General features: G+C 41.0%; 1 protein-coding gene across 2 annotated transcripts in view; it reads left to right on the forward strand.

Annotated features, from left to right (window-relative positions):
- The first annotated feature begins 1,017 nt into the window (after positions 1-1,017).
- Positions 1,018-16,473, forward strand: part of SKIC3 (SKI3 subunit of superkiller complex) — a 43,371-nt gene continuing 27,915 nt past the window's right edge. The window contains exons 1-17 of one of the 2 annotated variants that reach the window (XM_081880304.1): positions 1,018-1,120; positions 2,515-2,609; positions 3,175-3,318; positions 3,853-3,944; positions 5,172-5,247; positions 6,134-6,274; positions 7,820-7,918; positions 8,027-8,135; positions 9,076-9,216; positions 9,978-10,079; positions 11,136-11,275; positions 11,643-11,729; positions 11,826-11,929; positions 12,035-12,161; positions 13,936-14,115; positions 14,598-14,722; positions 15,695-15,948. In XM_081880304.1, the coding sequence (XP_081736430.1) occupies positions 2,520-2,609; positions 3,175-3,318; positions 3,853-3,944; positions 5,172-5,247; positions 6,134-6,274; positions 7,820-7,918; positions 8,027-8,135; positions 9,076-9,216; positions 9,978-10,079; positions 11,136-11,275; positions 11,643-11,729; positions 11,826-11,929; positions 12,035-12,161; positions 13,936-14,115; positions 14,598-14,722; positions 15,695-15,948 (2,011 nt within the window). In that variant the 5' untranslated portion in view covers positions 1,018-1,120; positions 2,515-2,519. Of the gene's footprint in view, positions 1,121-1,296; positions 1,597-2,514; positions 2,610-3,174; positions 3,319-3,852; positions 3,945-5,171; positions 5,248-6,133; positions 6,275-7,819; positions 7,919-8,026; positions 8,136-9,075; positions 9,217-9,977; positions 10,080-11,135; positions 11,276-11,642; positions 11,730-11,825; positions 11,930-12,034; positions 12,162-13,935; positions 14,116-14,597; positions 14,723-15,694; positions 15,949-16,473 lie in introns of those variants that run through there. The other variant, XM_081880305.1, reaches the window with a different exon arrangement.

The raw sequence follows: 16,473 nt of genomic DNA on the forward strand, positions 1-16,473 counted from the left end.
ACAGTCTCATTGAAATCCATGGAACTTTCTCCTGAGTAGAATAGACCTACACAGAATCGCAGTGTGTACTGTTCATTGGGTGCTGCTGCAATTTGGGATTATGTGAGAAATTGTACTGTCTCGGGTTGCCCTTCTCCCGCGTCTGTATTCTGTTCAGGGTTAGACTCTGAAGCTTTGGTGGACTCCTCTGCAGGCGCTGCCCTACTCTGCTGGTCATGCCAGTATAGATGTGATATCAAAACATTGCCATTGGTGTAGTGCAGCTTAACAGAGTGAGTGACGGGCTACTAGTACTACTCTGAAGACCAGGGTTCAAATCCCCACTCTCTCATGAAGCTCGCTGGATAACCTTTTCAACCCAGCCCACCTCACAGGGTTGCAGTGAGGATAAAAAGGGTGCGTGTGTAAGAGAAGAAACATATATGCCACCACGAACTCCTCGGATGAAAGGTGGGGTGTTAATGCAATAATAAATAAATAAGCGTGTGCGACTCCACTTTCACCACATTGCTGAAAGCAAAGGGCCATTGCTTTGACAGCTTGAGCGCCTGAGAACCACGTGTGTTTCAAGATGTAAAAAATCCGATGCATAAATATTAGATAATAAGCTATGGGCATAAAGCAACAGAGACAAGTCACTCTCGTCCGTGCCATCGAGAGTAAGCCCTATGATGTTTCGATTTGACTTTTTCACAGGAACTGCTCAGACCTTCCAAGTGTCCCTATTTTGCAGAGGCAGTCCCGGATTTACAGCAGCTGTCCCAGTTTCTGATTTGAACTGCCCCGGGTTTTTTTCCCTTAGGACGTCCCTATTTTCATCGGAGAAACGCTGGAGGGCACGCGCGTTTAGGATTGCAGGGTTGGAAAGGGGGCTCGGTCGTAGCTGAGGCTGGCAAAACCGCGCCTTCCTGCGCGACACTAGGGAGAAATACGACTACCTCTGCCACGCGGAAGGCCGACTTGGCGTTTGACAGCGGCGCGCCTCTGAGGGGATTTTTCCGTCCACGACGTCGGTTGAGGGGCGGGGCTAAGGAGGGGCGGCGCCTTCCGCGCGTGCGCGGGGCGGCATTGCTGGTCGCCTGCTGCCGGCAGTAGCCGTGGCCGGGGTCGGGAGCAGCCGGTGAGTGACTGTTCGCCGCGCGGCTTCGTGGCGAAGGAAGGCCTGGTCCCTCGAAGGCTCCGGCGGGGCGTGCCTGCCGTCAGCGCCTGCTTCTGTGAAGGGCCAGCGGCCCTCCCTGGAGCTGGGCTGCGGTTCCTCTGGGCGAAGCGGAGGGGAAGAAGAGCAGCTGGGTCAGGCTCGGGAGGCTGCGGCCCCTGCTTTAACGAATCCTCGTTTAAATCCTCGTTTAAATCCGGGCACTAACGCGCGCAGCTTTGGCTTTAACTCCTTAGTCTTGCGCCCTGGCTTGAGTTGCATGTAAAAGGAACTTATCGTAGGATTGCGGAGCTGGAAAGGGACCCTGAGGATCATCTAGTCCACCCCTACCCCGCGAGACAGGAATATGCAGTTACCCCCATACGGGGATCGAACCTGCGACCTTCGTGTTCTCAGCACTAGGGCTCTAACCGACTGAGCTTTGAATGGGAAAGCAGCAGGTATCAGATAAAGCAGTGAGGGGTTGCTCCCAGGTGTCAGAAAAGGTTATTTGTGTATGTTACTGCTGCAGCCCGTGTTTTGTTAGCCCCAAAATGGAAAAGGAGTGGGGTCCCAACCAAAGAAGAACGACAGCTTAAGCTGACAGAATATGCACAACTTGCAGACTTAACATATAGAATAAGAGAACAAGAAGAACATAACGTTTAAAGAAGATTGGAAAACACTTATTGAACATATGGGAAATAACTGTGTCCAGCTGAAAACGCTGTTAGCATTAAGATAAATTCAACGGTGTAAATAAGTTTTGATGGATGCAATAATGGAATACTGAATGGTATAGTTTTTGCAAAATACGCAAGGATTTATGATATGTAAAATGAACCATGGAAAGAGAATCAGGGAAGTCACTGATGTCTTAAGGATATAAAATGAGTATTTTAAATTGTAAAACAGAAAGTTTAATAAAAAATTATACGCGGCGGGGGGCAACAGTGATGGATTGCAGGTCAGAACAGTGTGTGGGGTTGTAGCCTGCCCCACACCCCGAGCTAGCCTCTTCCCCCAAGTTCAGTAGAGGATGCTGTCGTGTGGTCAGTGTTGAAGGTAAGATCTGGTCAGCTTCACTATAGCCAGCAAAATGTCTTAGTTTGGCCCTGAAGAGTTAGAATCGCCATTGTTTATAACTCTAAACCTGGATGATATTGCTCATTTTTGTCCTATATGAAGAGGTCCATTTAGTGGCAGAACTAAAACAAAACAAAGCAAAACTCTGCATCATAGGTTTGTGGCATAAATTATCACTTATTTTGTCAAGAAGCAAAAATACCATGAAAAAGAGGGGATTAAAATAAGACTATGTTGAAAAGTCTCCATATGCCTGATATAATTGCTGAAATTTTCTTCCGTTACCTTGCCAGTAGTCATGTCCAACAAGGAAGTGAAAGCAGCATTGAAAAGTGCCAGAGATGCTATAAGGAACAAGGAGTACAAAGAAGCACTGAAACACTGCAAGGTAACTAGCACTCAAATGTACAATTAAGCTTTCAGCATGTGAAATTGTATGTTCAATTCATAGTACTCCTCTCTGATATTTTAAAGCATTTCTTCATTGTCTTGGTGTTCCTTGCTGTATTTGTTTATCTGCTGCCAAACTAAAAGCTAAAGTTGGGCTGCACAGCAGTGGTGTCATTTTCTGTTTCTGCCCTGTTGGTGGTGGTTTGGATGTTTTGTCATTCTCATAGATACCATCAGCACAAAGAGTTGCCTTATATTGAACCAGGCCATCAGTTCATTTAGGTCAGTACTGTCTTCTCTTGTTGGCAGAAGCACTCTAGTGTCTTAAACAGGTTTTTTGCTTTAGCTTTGCTGTTGAGATCTTTTGAGCTGGAAATGTTTGGGATTGAGCTTGGGACTTTGTACATGCAAAGCACTTAACCTTGGGCTCCTTCTCCAGCTTTAGAATCTTTTGATGATAACATCTGAGCATGCATCAGTTCTGCTTTCTTCTTCAGCTTCGAAATGATTTATTAATATTGCTTATTGTAAGTGTTTCAGTGTTTTTTCACTTGTTTTTGTAGGCAGTATTGAAACAGGAGAAGAATAACTACAATGCCTGGGTATTCATTGGTTTGGCAGCTGCTGAGCTAGAACAACCCGATCAAGCCCGAGGTGCCTACAGAAAAGCTGCTGAACTTGAACCAGGGCAGTTGCTAGCATGGCAAGTACGTAGAATCATAGAATTGGAAGGGACCACAAGCGTCATCTAGTCCAACACCCTGCAACGCAGGAATCTTTTGCCCAATGTGGGGCTTGAACCCACAACCCTGTGATTAAAAGCCTCATGCTTTACAGACTGAGTTATCCTAGCTGATGTTGTAATATAACTGGTTCCATTTCCCTATTCCATATATTTATATGAGTAAAATGCAAATAGTATGCAAATAGTATGCAACATTAGATTCAAATTTATGAGACTGTACATTGGACTATCTTCTAGGCATCCTCCTGACTACATTTAACAAGGCTAGTCTTTCTTGCTTAGAAGTTATAAATGATGTGGAGAATGTAGACAAATTACTCACTGCCTCTGCAGTGTTATCTTCACACAGTCAGTTTGATGAACCTTGAAATGCTATGCTTCAAAAACTATTAAAAAGTAACATGGTTATATCTCAGGAATGGATATGAACATGGAGATGATAGTTGTGACCCAACAAGGATTTGCTTCAAAAGTTATATGCTTCACTTTCCTCTAGGGCTTAGCAAATTTATATGAAAAAACAAACCATGCAGATGACGGAGAAGATTTGGTTAATGTGTATCAGAAACTCCTGGAGCTCTATGAAAGGTAGGAAATCAACTATTTTACAGCATTTTGAAAAAATAAGTTAAACATTTACTTGAGGTGAATATTATGATACTAATTATAGAGGAAATGTTTATCGCAACAGTATTCACAGCATTCCCTTGTCAAATTTTTCTTATGTATTCCAGCAGAATGTAAAATGCTTCCATCATTCTGAAAATAAATCATTGTTCCCTGATAATTTTTTTACATTTAATCAACATGGTAGAAAAGTTGTCCATGCAAAATGGTAAAATCCATTATAGTGTGAAATTTAGTTCAACTATTTGTTTTATGTTATTACTTTACCCATAAAATGTTTTGAGTGTTAGCATGCACCTATATTTTCCTGAACTTGGAGAGATCCTTCTCTTTTTGCTAGAAAATGCAATTAGGAAAACAAAAAGGCTGTTTTAAGTAGATAGGCTTCAGTGCCAAGGTGATAGCTTCTGCTAGTAGATCAAGCTTTTGTCTACTCCAAAAACTTAATTAGAAACACATTTCTCACTGTGTAGGACTGAAGGGAAGGAGATGGAGAAGGCAGAAGACAAATAGAAGTGGGGTAGCCCTAAAGCAGGAAGCAGGTAGCCCTAAAATGAAGTGGTGGGGAAGCAGGCGCCAAAGGATGGGAGCCTGTGCCAGGACCACCGGGGGTTGGCAGGAAGAGCAAAGGGGAAGGTCCCCAGTACCTAAGGGAAAGGGGAAAGGAGACTGCAAGATGGCATAAGAAGAGGGGAGAGAGGACTGCAGGAAGCAAGGTTCACAGGTTGAAGATGGAGTGGAAAAAGCCACAATTGAAAAAGAAAGAAGTATGAAAGAGCAGATTGTTAAACAAATATTTTAAATTGAAAAAGTATGTTAACTGAGGATTTCCTTAACAGGCAAAGACATATAAGAAGGATGGGGAGGAAAAATACGTGGCAGTAGAACTGTCAATTTTGAGCCCTATGCGGTTCACCCCAGCCAGGGTTTAAAGGGGGAAAAGTCTGGAGGGGAAAGTAGTAGGCAGCTCCAGCGCTGGCAGATTCAAACCCCACCCCCCACCCAATCCCAACACATTCCTTTCCCCCTCCTATTGCTCTCAGAGGACTGATATAGAACGAGGGACAGCCAGTGCAACAAAGGGTGGATTTCCTGCTCCAGCTGCAGGTCTACAAAATCTTATGTCTCCTTTCCAGGTACAATAGGATTGCACCCTTATATTGTAGACATTTTGTCTTTCTCCCCCAGCACTGATAAACAGAAATGGTGTGAAGTATGTAGAAAGCTTGTGGAGCTGTATCAGCGAGAGAGAAAATACCTTCAGGTTAGTCACTGTCATGTTCGTTGTAACTTATTGTTATCAGTGTTAGTAGTCAATGTTTCTTTGTTTTGCCAAAAAAAACCCACACCAAATTTTCCTTTGCAGAAATATTTACTAGCTTCATGACTTCACCAGTCTTGGCTGTGCTTGCACCCTGTTGCTTTCAGATGAAATACCTTGTTTTTGTCCATTACATTGCCTCAGAGTCAACTTCTGTTTCCACAAGCCTGCGGGAGGACTTTAATTACTTTTTTCTTCTCTCCCTCCCATTTTTAAATAAGGGAATAGCAATATTTTGCACGCTCTCTCTCTCTTTCTTTTTAAAAAAGAACAATCATGAGAGGAAGCCAGTGACTAAAGCTTCCCTTTTTGTGAAATCAAACACTTCATTGCCCCAAATCTAAAGTTTGTTTGAGGGGCAGTTAGTAGGCTAATTCATCGCTTTTCCACCACCCACTATAAAATGAAAGCAAGGTGCAGTCAAATAATGCTTATGTCTATGTTTAAATGGGAAAAGGAAGTGAGGAGCCCATAAAAGCCTCAATAGTGCTTTGCTGTTCATACTAGGCAAGGCTGGTGCTGCGATTACATTTTATTACAATCAATCAATAAAGGCACATGATGTGGAAAACATTAGTGTGGAAGCAGCCTGTAACAGGGTATTTGAAATGTCATGAGAGATACTGCCCACACCATACCACTAAAAGAATCTGTATAGCTGTATTACTTGGTAGGCAGCAGTAAGCAAGAAGACTGCAAAATCATCTCATAACACTGACACCTTATTGCTTCTGACATCTCATTTATGTTAAAAGGCATACACCTTGATCCCTGGAATTGGGAAATGTCTTCCAGTGCTCCAGTAGTCAGACTGGTTTTCTTTTGACAGGTGGCTCGGACGTGGCAGAAGCTAATAAAAATACGACAGGAAGAAGGTGCAGAAAAAGCTGAGCTTCATCAGTTATGGAAGAGGTTGGTCCAGTTACTGGAAGAAGGCACACATCTCCAGGATAATGAGACACAGCAATTGGTAAGGGTTTGTCCCCTGATTTGGCTATATTTATTGTTTTTCAAACAATAAATCTATATAAAATTCAGCATAACAATTATAGCTGATTCTTAGAACAGCTTGGAAGGAATAATTCCGAATTTCCATCTTACAGATGGGATGTGATACAGTGATTTTCTGAGGACTGCCTGCTTGAGGCTATGACTAAATGGCATATGCCCAGCTCTTGGTTTATACAAACTGGAGGCTGTAAATCACAAAACCTGTTAGGGTAAAAATAATATTTGGCAGTGTGAAAGTATAAGCAGCAGTCCTGCTTATAACACATAACTACATTAGGGCATTGGGGTAATTTTTTTCAATCCATGCTTTATGTGCTTTTGCTTACTTGCTCGAGCTGAATTATTTCACTAAATTGATCCTTCCTGCATCTTTGCCTTAACATGGTACATTATTTGCTTCTGCTCTGTTCTTGACTCAGACTATCAAGATGAAGTGGTTTGTATAGAGTCATAGTTCTGGAAAAAAAAAAACCGCACCATTCTGTAAATCGACAGAAAATCTTGCTGTGGACAGTGCCAATTGACTAATGCTTGTGATGTCATGGAGACTTTCTAGCTTACACCCCAAGAGCAATTTTGCAATTGTTTTTAAAATCTTGAAAATATGTATGAAGCGTAGGGTGAACATAGAGAGAACAAACGTTTCTATCCCGTTTCTCCCACTAGTCTTGAATGTCACCAACTCCACCTTGTGGTTGAAGGCAGGAAATGTTTTGGCTACCTTCACCCAAAGTCAAACAGGATCATAGTGCGATCCTTTCTATTTCCTGTCCGTCTTTTATTCATTCTGGTGATTAAAATGAACTTCAGGCATGCTTCTGGCACTGGAAGTTGTAGTATGGGAAAATAAGCCATGCTGCATGTTGGACAGAAAAAGGCAAAATAGCAATTTTGGTAGCAATACACAGCATTCACAATTTTACCATATTAGTTTGGTAATCTTAGGATCAAACCATTGCACCTACTGTGTGTAACTGTATGAACTGTGTGACAGTTGTTTATTTTTATTTTTATTTTTTTAAAAAAGGGAAATAAAAGTTGAGGAGATCAGAGCACCAGTGTGAGCAGACTGTCTTGAAGGGAAGAGGGAATGCCCAGCTCTTAGGATGCTAGCTATTTATTCACTCACTCTGTGTTCCCATTCATGGACGTGGAAAAAAGATGAAGTCTTATCTATTTTCCCCTCCCACTGTGGGTGGGAAAGCACTTTGTGGAAGGTGTGGATCAATTTTGACAAATGGCTAACAAGTTCCTTCCTCTGACCCCCAATGGATACTCTTCGTTAAAAAAATCACCAGAAAGAACCACACAATTATGTGTAATGATAGCTTGGCTCTGATTTTGTGTAGAAAAGAAGTATTTGCTGGCACAGTAGTAGAACTGAATCTTTTCAAACTTGTAGGTGCATTAATTATCCAGAGATCGCACCATCACTTGTTAAAAGCTTGCTGCATTTTGGGCTTTGTTGTTCCATATTGCAGTGTCTATACTATTTGTTTTTCAGCTCCTCAATGCATTTGAAGAGGCTGTGAATTCCTCAGACCCAATCCCAAGTGAAGAGCATCAAAAGACTTATAGAGAGTTCATTCATTGTTTGTCAAAAGTAAGGATTATTTATTTTGCTGTAAGGTAAAACATCCTGCTTTGAAATTGACCGCTATCTACAGACAACTGCCTACATTGCTAATTGCTTTTCTCCTCCTGAAATAAGTTTCCTCATGAGGATTTCAGACTGAAGAAGGCCTGTGAAGATATGATGATTTTGTATCCTGCTGCGAGTTATCCTCTGGAAGTTATTTGCTTGCGATTCATTCAATCAGGTAGTTTTTGGTTTATTTATTTTCTTTTTTTCTTTACTACAGTACTTTCTTTTATTTGACCACGGTATCTGCTGCTTTTCTGTACTTTTGTCATACATCTGAGTTGCTCTGAGATTATCTGGGAGATTTGAGTTTGTCACAGAAGAGGTTCTGAAAGGGAGGGGGAGCTAAAATAAAAAACTAAAATTTGTAGGTGGAATTCAGCAACTCATTAAGACCAATGTTGCCTCTGCCCCTCCCCGTCTCTTGCACACTGTTCACCTGCTTTTTGTATGCTGTTCCAAGAGCTATAGCTGAAGAACAGCTAATAAGTATTTTAAATAAATGAAAACAATTCTGGTGGGCATAGAAATAAAGCTGCCTTAGTGGTCTTGAAATAATCTCCTTTTCCTGTATTGCTCTGATTACCATTAATGGCAGCATTCTTGACCTCAAAAGCTTTCAAATCCTTTGGCCTCTATGTGTGTGCCATATATGCTATTGCTTCCTTTCTTTTCCATTATGTACCATCACATGTCCCAAGACTGATGGAAAGTGCCGTACTGAAAGCAGCTGGTCTTTATTTATATCCAGTTTTACATTCCGCCCCATTCTTAAAGCTCTGGGCAAGTAACAATTTAACAAGCAATGTAGCAAACATAGAACAAAAGGCTTGCCTAAACCTTATTAAAACAGTAAGAACTGATAATGTAAGCATTTTTAACTTAAAGCAGCTTGCTTTTACTATCAATGGCCACTAGCCATGATGGCTATGCTCAGCCATTGCAGTTGGAGGCTGCAATGCTTCTGAATGCCACAAGGCATTCAGTATTCGTTTTGGACAACTCAGAAAATAGTATGCGACGCCAGAAAAATAATATAGCGATTATATAGAGAGATTTTTCGTATTCTTCTTACCATCTAAACTGTGGCCAAATGGAAATTCCTCCATGTATTCTAGGCAGTTTCACTGATGAGGCCCTGAATTGTTGTCGGAAGCTGTTGGATATTGACTCAAGAAGTGGCCCAGCCCTTATCGGATTAGGGATTCAATCTCTCCAAGAAAAAAAGTATGATGAAGGTGAAAAAAAGCTAACAGAAGGTGAGCGATATGGGAAGAGAACAATGGGTGTGTACATAATGTATATTATAGGAATAATATGACTGAATTGGAGTGAAATGCTATCCTTGTTTTTTAGGGAGGCATTATTGAGTCTGGCCAAACTATCTTTTTTCTCCCAGTTTGGGCTTCGATATATTCTTATATGCAATCAGTTTTCAGAATTTATGCTGTCTTTAGGACTCTACACTAGAATGTAAATTATCCTTAGACACTTTTTGAGGGAAGGAGGAGTTCAAACTTAGTTCTGAGTGACAATTTATGTCCAATCTATATGAAATCTAATTTGTATATTGTTGTAGGTTTGAGGTTGTTCATGCATATCAGATGCAGTGGTACCTCGGGTTGAGTACTTAATTCATTCCGGAAGTCCGTACTTAACCTGAAACTGTTCTTAACCTGAAGCACCACTTTAGCTAATGGGACCTCCCGCTGCTGCTGCGCCGCCGGAGCACAATTTCTGTTCTCATCCTGAAGCAAAGTTCTTAACCTGAAGCACTATTTCTGGGTTAGCAGAGTCTGTAACCTGAAGTGTATGTAACCCGAGGTACCACTGTACTAAGATCAAATATACATAAGGCAAAACATAATAGTTGAACCAGTTACTTCTGGGGTGGGGCTATGGTTATTGTCTGGTATTCATGAATTGAAAAGTTAAATAGCATTAAAATTCTAGTAACTGCAAGTGCCATCTCAACTCATGTGTTTAAATCATGTTAAACATGCAAAATCTTTCCTGCCAGGTTTGCAGCAGACCAGCCAGTGTCCGGAAGCATGGTGTTACTTAGGAAAGGCACAAGTGAAAATGCATAAATACAAAGAAGCTGTTCTTTCTTGCAATCAAGGTAATTGCACAGCTAAAATAAAACTTCTTCAGAAAAAAGGTAGTTCAACTTTTGATAAAATATCCCAAAGGCAGGCAACAACAATATAATAATAAAAAGTGAATAAAGCAATCAAATAACTACAGAGGCAGTAGAACAGCAATTTCAAGCAGTAATGGTAAGCTGGAATTGCAGCACTCCGCTAACATGCTCAGCAGTCAAAGGCTAATCTAATAAAGGTTTTCAAGGTCTGTTTAAAAAGAATGGGCTCTTGCATCTGGTGGATTTCTTGTGGAAGATTGGTTCCACAATCTTGATACTAATAACAGAAAAAAAGCCTTCTCTGCCACTGTAATTTTATAGTAGCAGGTACATGCAATAAATTGGTACTACACCTCAGTGCTTAGTATAGTTAATATTTTGTCGTCAACGTTATTTCAGATTTCTGTGATCCCAGATATAGTAACACAGTAATTGGGCATGCTGTATTGCTGGTTTTGTATTGTAACTCACCCTGGGATCATTTCAGTGAAAGGTGGGCTTATAAATTGAGGGGGGTGGAACACATGTTTTATAAAGTGCTAATAAAATATACCGTATTTTTCGCTCTATAAGACACACCAGACCACAAGACACACCTAGTTTTTGGAGGAGGAAAACAAGAAAAAAAAATTTCTGACTCTCAGAAGCCAGAACAGCAAGAGGGATCGCTGCGCAGTGAAAGCAGCAATTCCTCTTTCTGTTCTGGCTTCTGTGATAGCTGCGCAGCCTGCATTCACTCCATAAGACGCACACACATTTCCCCTTACTTTTTAGGAGGGAAAAAGCGAGTCTTATAGAGCAAAAAATACAGTAGGTTACAAACTGGTAGATCTTAATAGCCTTTTCTTGAAATTGCTTCATAGGATACAGATAATATGTTGAGATGTCAACCACTTCTCAAGCTAGTGGTTTATTTTACAATCCATAATTGATGGGTGGTGTATCGTAAGAGCAACGTTAAACTGTACAGGCAAATACAATGTCTTTTAAACCAAGTTTAAGTCAAACATAGAATTAGATTTCTTTCTTTGGCAGCTTTAAAGATATTGGGACAGCTTAATGAATCCAGTTCCAGTCAGCAGCAGAAAAACCTTGCCCATCGCATCAAAGCCACGGCCTTGATTAAAATCCCAGGTGTCGACTCTGCAAAAGAAGCTATAAGTTCCCTTGAACAGGTATGTGAATAGCTTCTCCCTCCCCTCTTTAAACAACTTTGGTAAATGAAATCTGCCTTAGGCTTTCCAGTTTAAGATGGTGAGGGGTCCTTTGTGCCTTTATAGTTGTAAGGAGGGAGAATTTCATTGAGTCTAGGTTTCCCCTTCATAGTGTTGTGGTGATTAGGGAAAGCTGGTCTCTTTACTGAATACTCTGAAACTATTGTCTGTTTCTGGGCGGACAGACAGAGGAATCATTGTGTTCACAGAGTGGCATTATTATTCTACTACTTATACTTCAATAAGATTTGGTTTAATAAGTATTTCTCTCACAAGGTAGCTTTAGTTTTCTGAAGACTGACATTTCAAACATGTGTTTGGTTCCTAGGTTTTGGATAGAAACAATGATCCCAAGCTTATAGCTCTTAAAGGAGAGGCCTGTCTCAATAAAGGGCTTGTTGATGAAGCTTTGAAGGTTAGTATGTCCCCCCCCCCCATAATACAGCCTGTTGTTAAAAATATGACATTGCTCCATATGAAACTGTAGAATTTAACACTTTTTATACTATAGATTGCACAGGAGCTTAAACAGACCCACCCAGACTTAGCAGAAGCTGACTACCTTGAAGGTTTGATTCATTATCAGCAAAAGAACTATCATCAAGCAGAAACAAGGTAAACCATGCTCATTTGGGGAGAAAATTTGAAATAAACACACACACACACACACACACACACACACAAATAAATAAATAAATAATTTTATTTTATTTTTTTAAGTTTCCAGAGAGCTATTGAAAAAGAAGCGGAAATAGCTGACTTCCATTTCTGCCTGGGCCTCACTTATTGGTTTATGAGTGAAGAGACAAGAAAAAACAAATCCAAAGCTCTTACTCAGTTTCTGAAGGTAAACCAAGAGGATGGAAATGGGTTACAGCTGAACATATTTCATAATGATTTTCCCTCTTCCAAACAGTGGTCAGCAACTTGATTACTAGCCTGTGGGAAAATGAAGGGCAGAGTGAAGGAACCAAGGAGCCATCTTTCTCCTTACGTGCTCCTCCCAGTTCTGGAATGTTCCAGATGAACACACAGTGGTTATCATGAGAAGGAAAGGGAATTGTGAGAGATGCAACCTATGTGTTTCAGGTTGTTCCTGCCACACCCATTAGAAGCTAGTGGTGCGGAAGTTAGCTGCTTCCCAAAGGTTCCTGTAAGCCCCCTTGAGGTGATAAATGAAGGGAATGAATACGAATCTCCATGCAGCTTATTAAGCCTCAGAAAAAATTGTTGACATAGTGCCAGTGGTATGCCCACTGCGTTATAAAACAACATCAAAAACAGGCCTCTGCCCCAAGGAGCTTACCATTTACCGTATTGGCCTGAATATAAGCCTCACATTTTCCCCAAATTCCAACCGTGAAAAGTTAAAATGCGGCTTATATTTGCAACCTTACGATATGCAGCTAGGAGCATGGGGCAAACAGTGCCAGGAGTGCGGCGAAGCGGCGCCTGCCCTGTGCGTAGTCCCCCATCCTGCCCCCCAAGGCCAGGAAGGGAGAGAGAGTGAGGAAGGGGAAAGGCCACTAGCAATGCAGCGCAGCTCCCCCACCCCCCAGTATGCAGCCAGGAGCAGCGAGGAAGGGAGTGGCTTATATTCAGGTATTTTTTCTTTTTTCCTTCTCCCTCCTCCAATTTTAAAGGTCTATTCATGTGGCCTATATTTGGGCCCAGTGCTTTTTTTTCCTGTGGGAATGTGGGGGTACGCATACCTCTAAACATTTTGTGAATCTAAGTTTGGCCTCATTGAAGGGCAGTATTTCAATATGAATAGGAGAAAGAGAGTACCCCTAAACATTTTTTAAGAAAAAAAGCACTGTTCGGGCCAATACGGTAAATATTGTGATGCGGAAAAGAGAACCAAAAGTGGCAAAAGGGGGGGGCGGGAGAGGAATATATATATATATGTGTGTGTGTGTGTGTGTGTGTATGTGTATATATATGTATATATGTATGTATGTAGAGTTATACTATATTATAAAATATAGTTTATGTTTTGGATTAATAATGAGGACAGAGTGTTAAGTTAATGGCTCCACAGAAAACACGAATTCTTAGTGATTTTAAAAGAGAGATTGAAATTTCATTATTTCCTTGCCTTTCTTCCTTCCTTCCCTTCATTAATGCATTTTATTTAAAAGATTGAGTTTGCCACTCCAAGGGAGCCTCCAACTTTAGAAACATTAACAACAATAATAAAACAGACCAGTAAAACAGTGGTGTACAAAGCTAGTAGGTTAGTAAAAAAAAAAACACCAACCCATTAAATCACAGCACCATAATAAAACCTAGGCACTCAACCACATTTTTAAAATGTCTGGTAAATAAAAAAAAAGACTTCATCTGTAGCTGAAGGTTACTAGAAGGGAAGAGGACATTGCAGGTCTGGAATCCACAACGGAGATAGCCCTTTTCCCATTCACCACCCCTCTTGCTCTTGATAGTGGGGGCACTCAGAGAAAGGTACCAAATATTATTTTAAAGTGTGGACAGGATATTATGAGAGAAGGTGCTCTTTTGGTGTCCTTTTTGTTAGTTTTTGTTTCCTCAGCTGAAAAGCCATTTGCCTGCATATGAAAACGATGGATTGAAATGTACTGTGTTGTCATTTTTCTTCACAGGCAGCAAAACTGGACAATTACCTGGGAAGTGCTTTCCACTACTTAGGTCAATACTACAGGGATATAGCTGGAGATAAAAACAGAGCACTTGGCTGCTATAAAAAGGCTTTTGAAAAAGACAAAACGGATGGAGAAGCTGGAGCAGCGGTAGTGGACTTAAGCACCGAGCTTGGAGACTTGGTACTGTAATAAGTTGGAGTATTTTAATGTACTGCACTGATCAGAATAGCTGTAAAATGCAAACATTTCATAAACATTTTCTCTTCCTTAATGTTTTATCACTGATGTTGCAAAGGGTCGCTTTACCTTATTTTGCATACATTCTTGCTCTAATTAAATTGTCACCGTTTGAATGTCTTCCATTTCATTCTGACCTCACTGCTTACAGCCCCTACATGTGATACCTACAGTTGAGAATTACACTTTATGCGGCTGAAGCTTATCTTTAAGATGCCCCAACTCAACACCATAGCAAAAAGAACAAACACTGCTACCCCTCTGGATATAGTTCAGAAAAACTTATTTGTGTTTGCTTGTTTCTGTTACAGAAACTGCTTCAGAGACTCATACTTAAGCTGAAATGTGCTTACACTTTTGTCTGTTCTTTGTAATTACATATGCACACATAATAAACTATTCATAACCTTATATTTGTACATTAGCAAACTGCCCTTGCCATCTTGACGGAGGTAACAGAACGAGCAAGTGCTGGGAGAGCAAAATGGGCCTGGCTTCGTCGTGGACTTCACTACTTAAGAGCCGGTCAACATTCACAAGCAGTGGCAGAGTAAGAGAATAATTGCATTTCAATGTCTTCTGCAAAAGGCAATATAAACAGATGGTCTGATAATTCACATATACATTATTTTTTTTAAAAAAAATGGCAAATCCTCTATGAATTTGACTGTTTGCTGCTGATTTTCAGTAATAGTTACAAACAACCTGCCTTTTATTCTGTCTATGCAAAACATTTGAGGTGCAATACTGCACTTTTTAGTTACAAAAGGCTCACACTGGACTGCATGAACACCCCTAACCTCTCCCTAAGCAGTGCCTCTGCGCATGGGATGCTGCTGCTAATCCAAGTATGTTGCAGCTTGACAGGGTCATTCAGTAGCAGCTTCCTGCATCTTACCAACAGCATCTTATTGCTAGCTAATTGCCAGCCAGCCAGCCACAGCCCCAAGCTGCTTCAGCAGTAGCAGCAGCATGGACTCAGAAACCTTGAGGATGGAAGGATAACATGTAAAAATTAAATTTAAAAAATCCTCTGGTATAACTGAATGGCCTCTGCAAATTGTGACAACTTTGGAGGTTGAAGATGGGGTAGGGTTGTCATGGAGCTCCTAGGCAGCCTTGCTATGCTCTGTAAATGCAGGGTGCAGGATTCTACCTTTGTACAGAAATTGGACATGGCCATCCAAGCCTGGTTTTTTAAAAGTGTAAGTTACTTGGAGACTTTTTAGGTAACAGGTGACTATTATAGTTCATAATGATAATGAAGAACCTGGCAGCTTCCATAGCATTCTTGCATGAGTCCCAGTGAACTGAATGCGCTGCTTTTGTGAAGATTGGTGGTTTCCGCCAAAATTAACCACTGGTACATCTTAAAATCCAAAAACAAAACTAGTGTAAATTCTGTTTCAAATCGGTAGCCCCCAATAGTAGCCTGTTTTGTTTTACTTGGGGCTGTGATGGAGGATTTAACAAAAGCAGCCCGAACACTTCTGAATATAAACTACTATTCCAATGTGCCCAGTTTGCAGGCAGCTCTGCGAGCAGATCCAAAGGATCCCCACTGCTGGGAATCTCTAGGAGAGGCCTATCTGAGCAGAGGTGGCTACACAACTGCACTGAAGTCTTTCAGGAAGGCCAGAGAACTGAACCCCAAGTCTATATATAGCATCTATAAGGCGGCAGCAATTGAACAGATTCTAGGAAAATATAAAGATGCTATTGCAGAGTATCAGCACATCTTGACGAAATCAAAGGACTATGTCCCTGCGCTGAAAGGTATTCATGTTTTATTTTTTTGTTGGGTACAAAGATATACACTATATATTCACTACGCCTACAGAGTTAGGTTGGTGGGGAACCACTGACCCTCCAGATATTGTTGGACTACAGTTCACATAATTCCTGACTGTTTCCCATGCTGGCTGGAGCTGATGGGAACTGGAGTTCAACAATATCTGCGAGGGTCACAAGTGGCCCAGCACTGGTATAGGTGATTGGAAGTCAGTATAGCTAATTTAGAAGTGAGAGAAAGCGGTAGTCTGTTCTTGAGACATGAGGAAAGAGTGTTTTGTAGAAATCTGCCTATTTTGGAGCTATGCATTGTTAACCTCTGACATACCTTAAATATGTGGGAGATTAACAAATAGCTAGCAGAAGTACTTTCTTCTATGTATTCTAACAAAAATCAAGAGAAGAATTCATTCACTTGCTTAATTCTTCCATCATTCTACATCTTGAATGAGGAAGGAGGTAAAGATATCTCTCACCCCTTGGCTCCTTGTATTCGCTTATTTGGAAATA

The sequence above is a fragment of the Podarcis erhardii genome (assembly GCF_964252035.2).
Source record: "Podarcis erhardii genome assembly, chromosome: 11".
In the NCBI taxonomy this organism is placed as follows: Eukaryota; Metazoa; Chordata; class Lepidosauria; order Squamata; family Lacertidae; genus Podarcis; species Podarcis erhardii.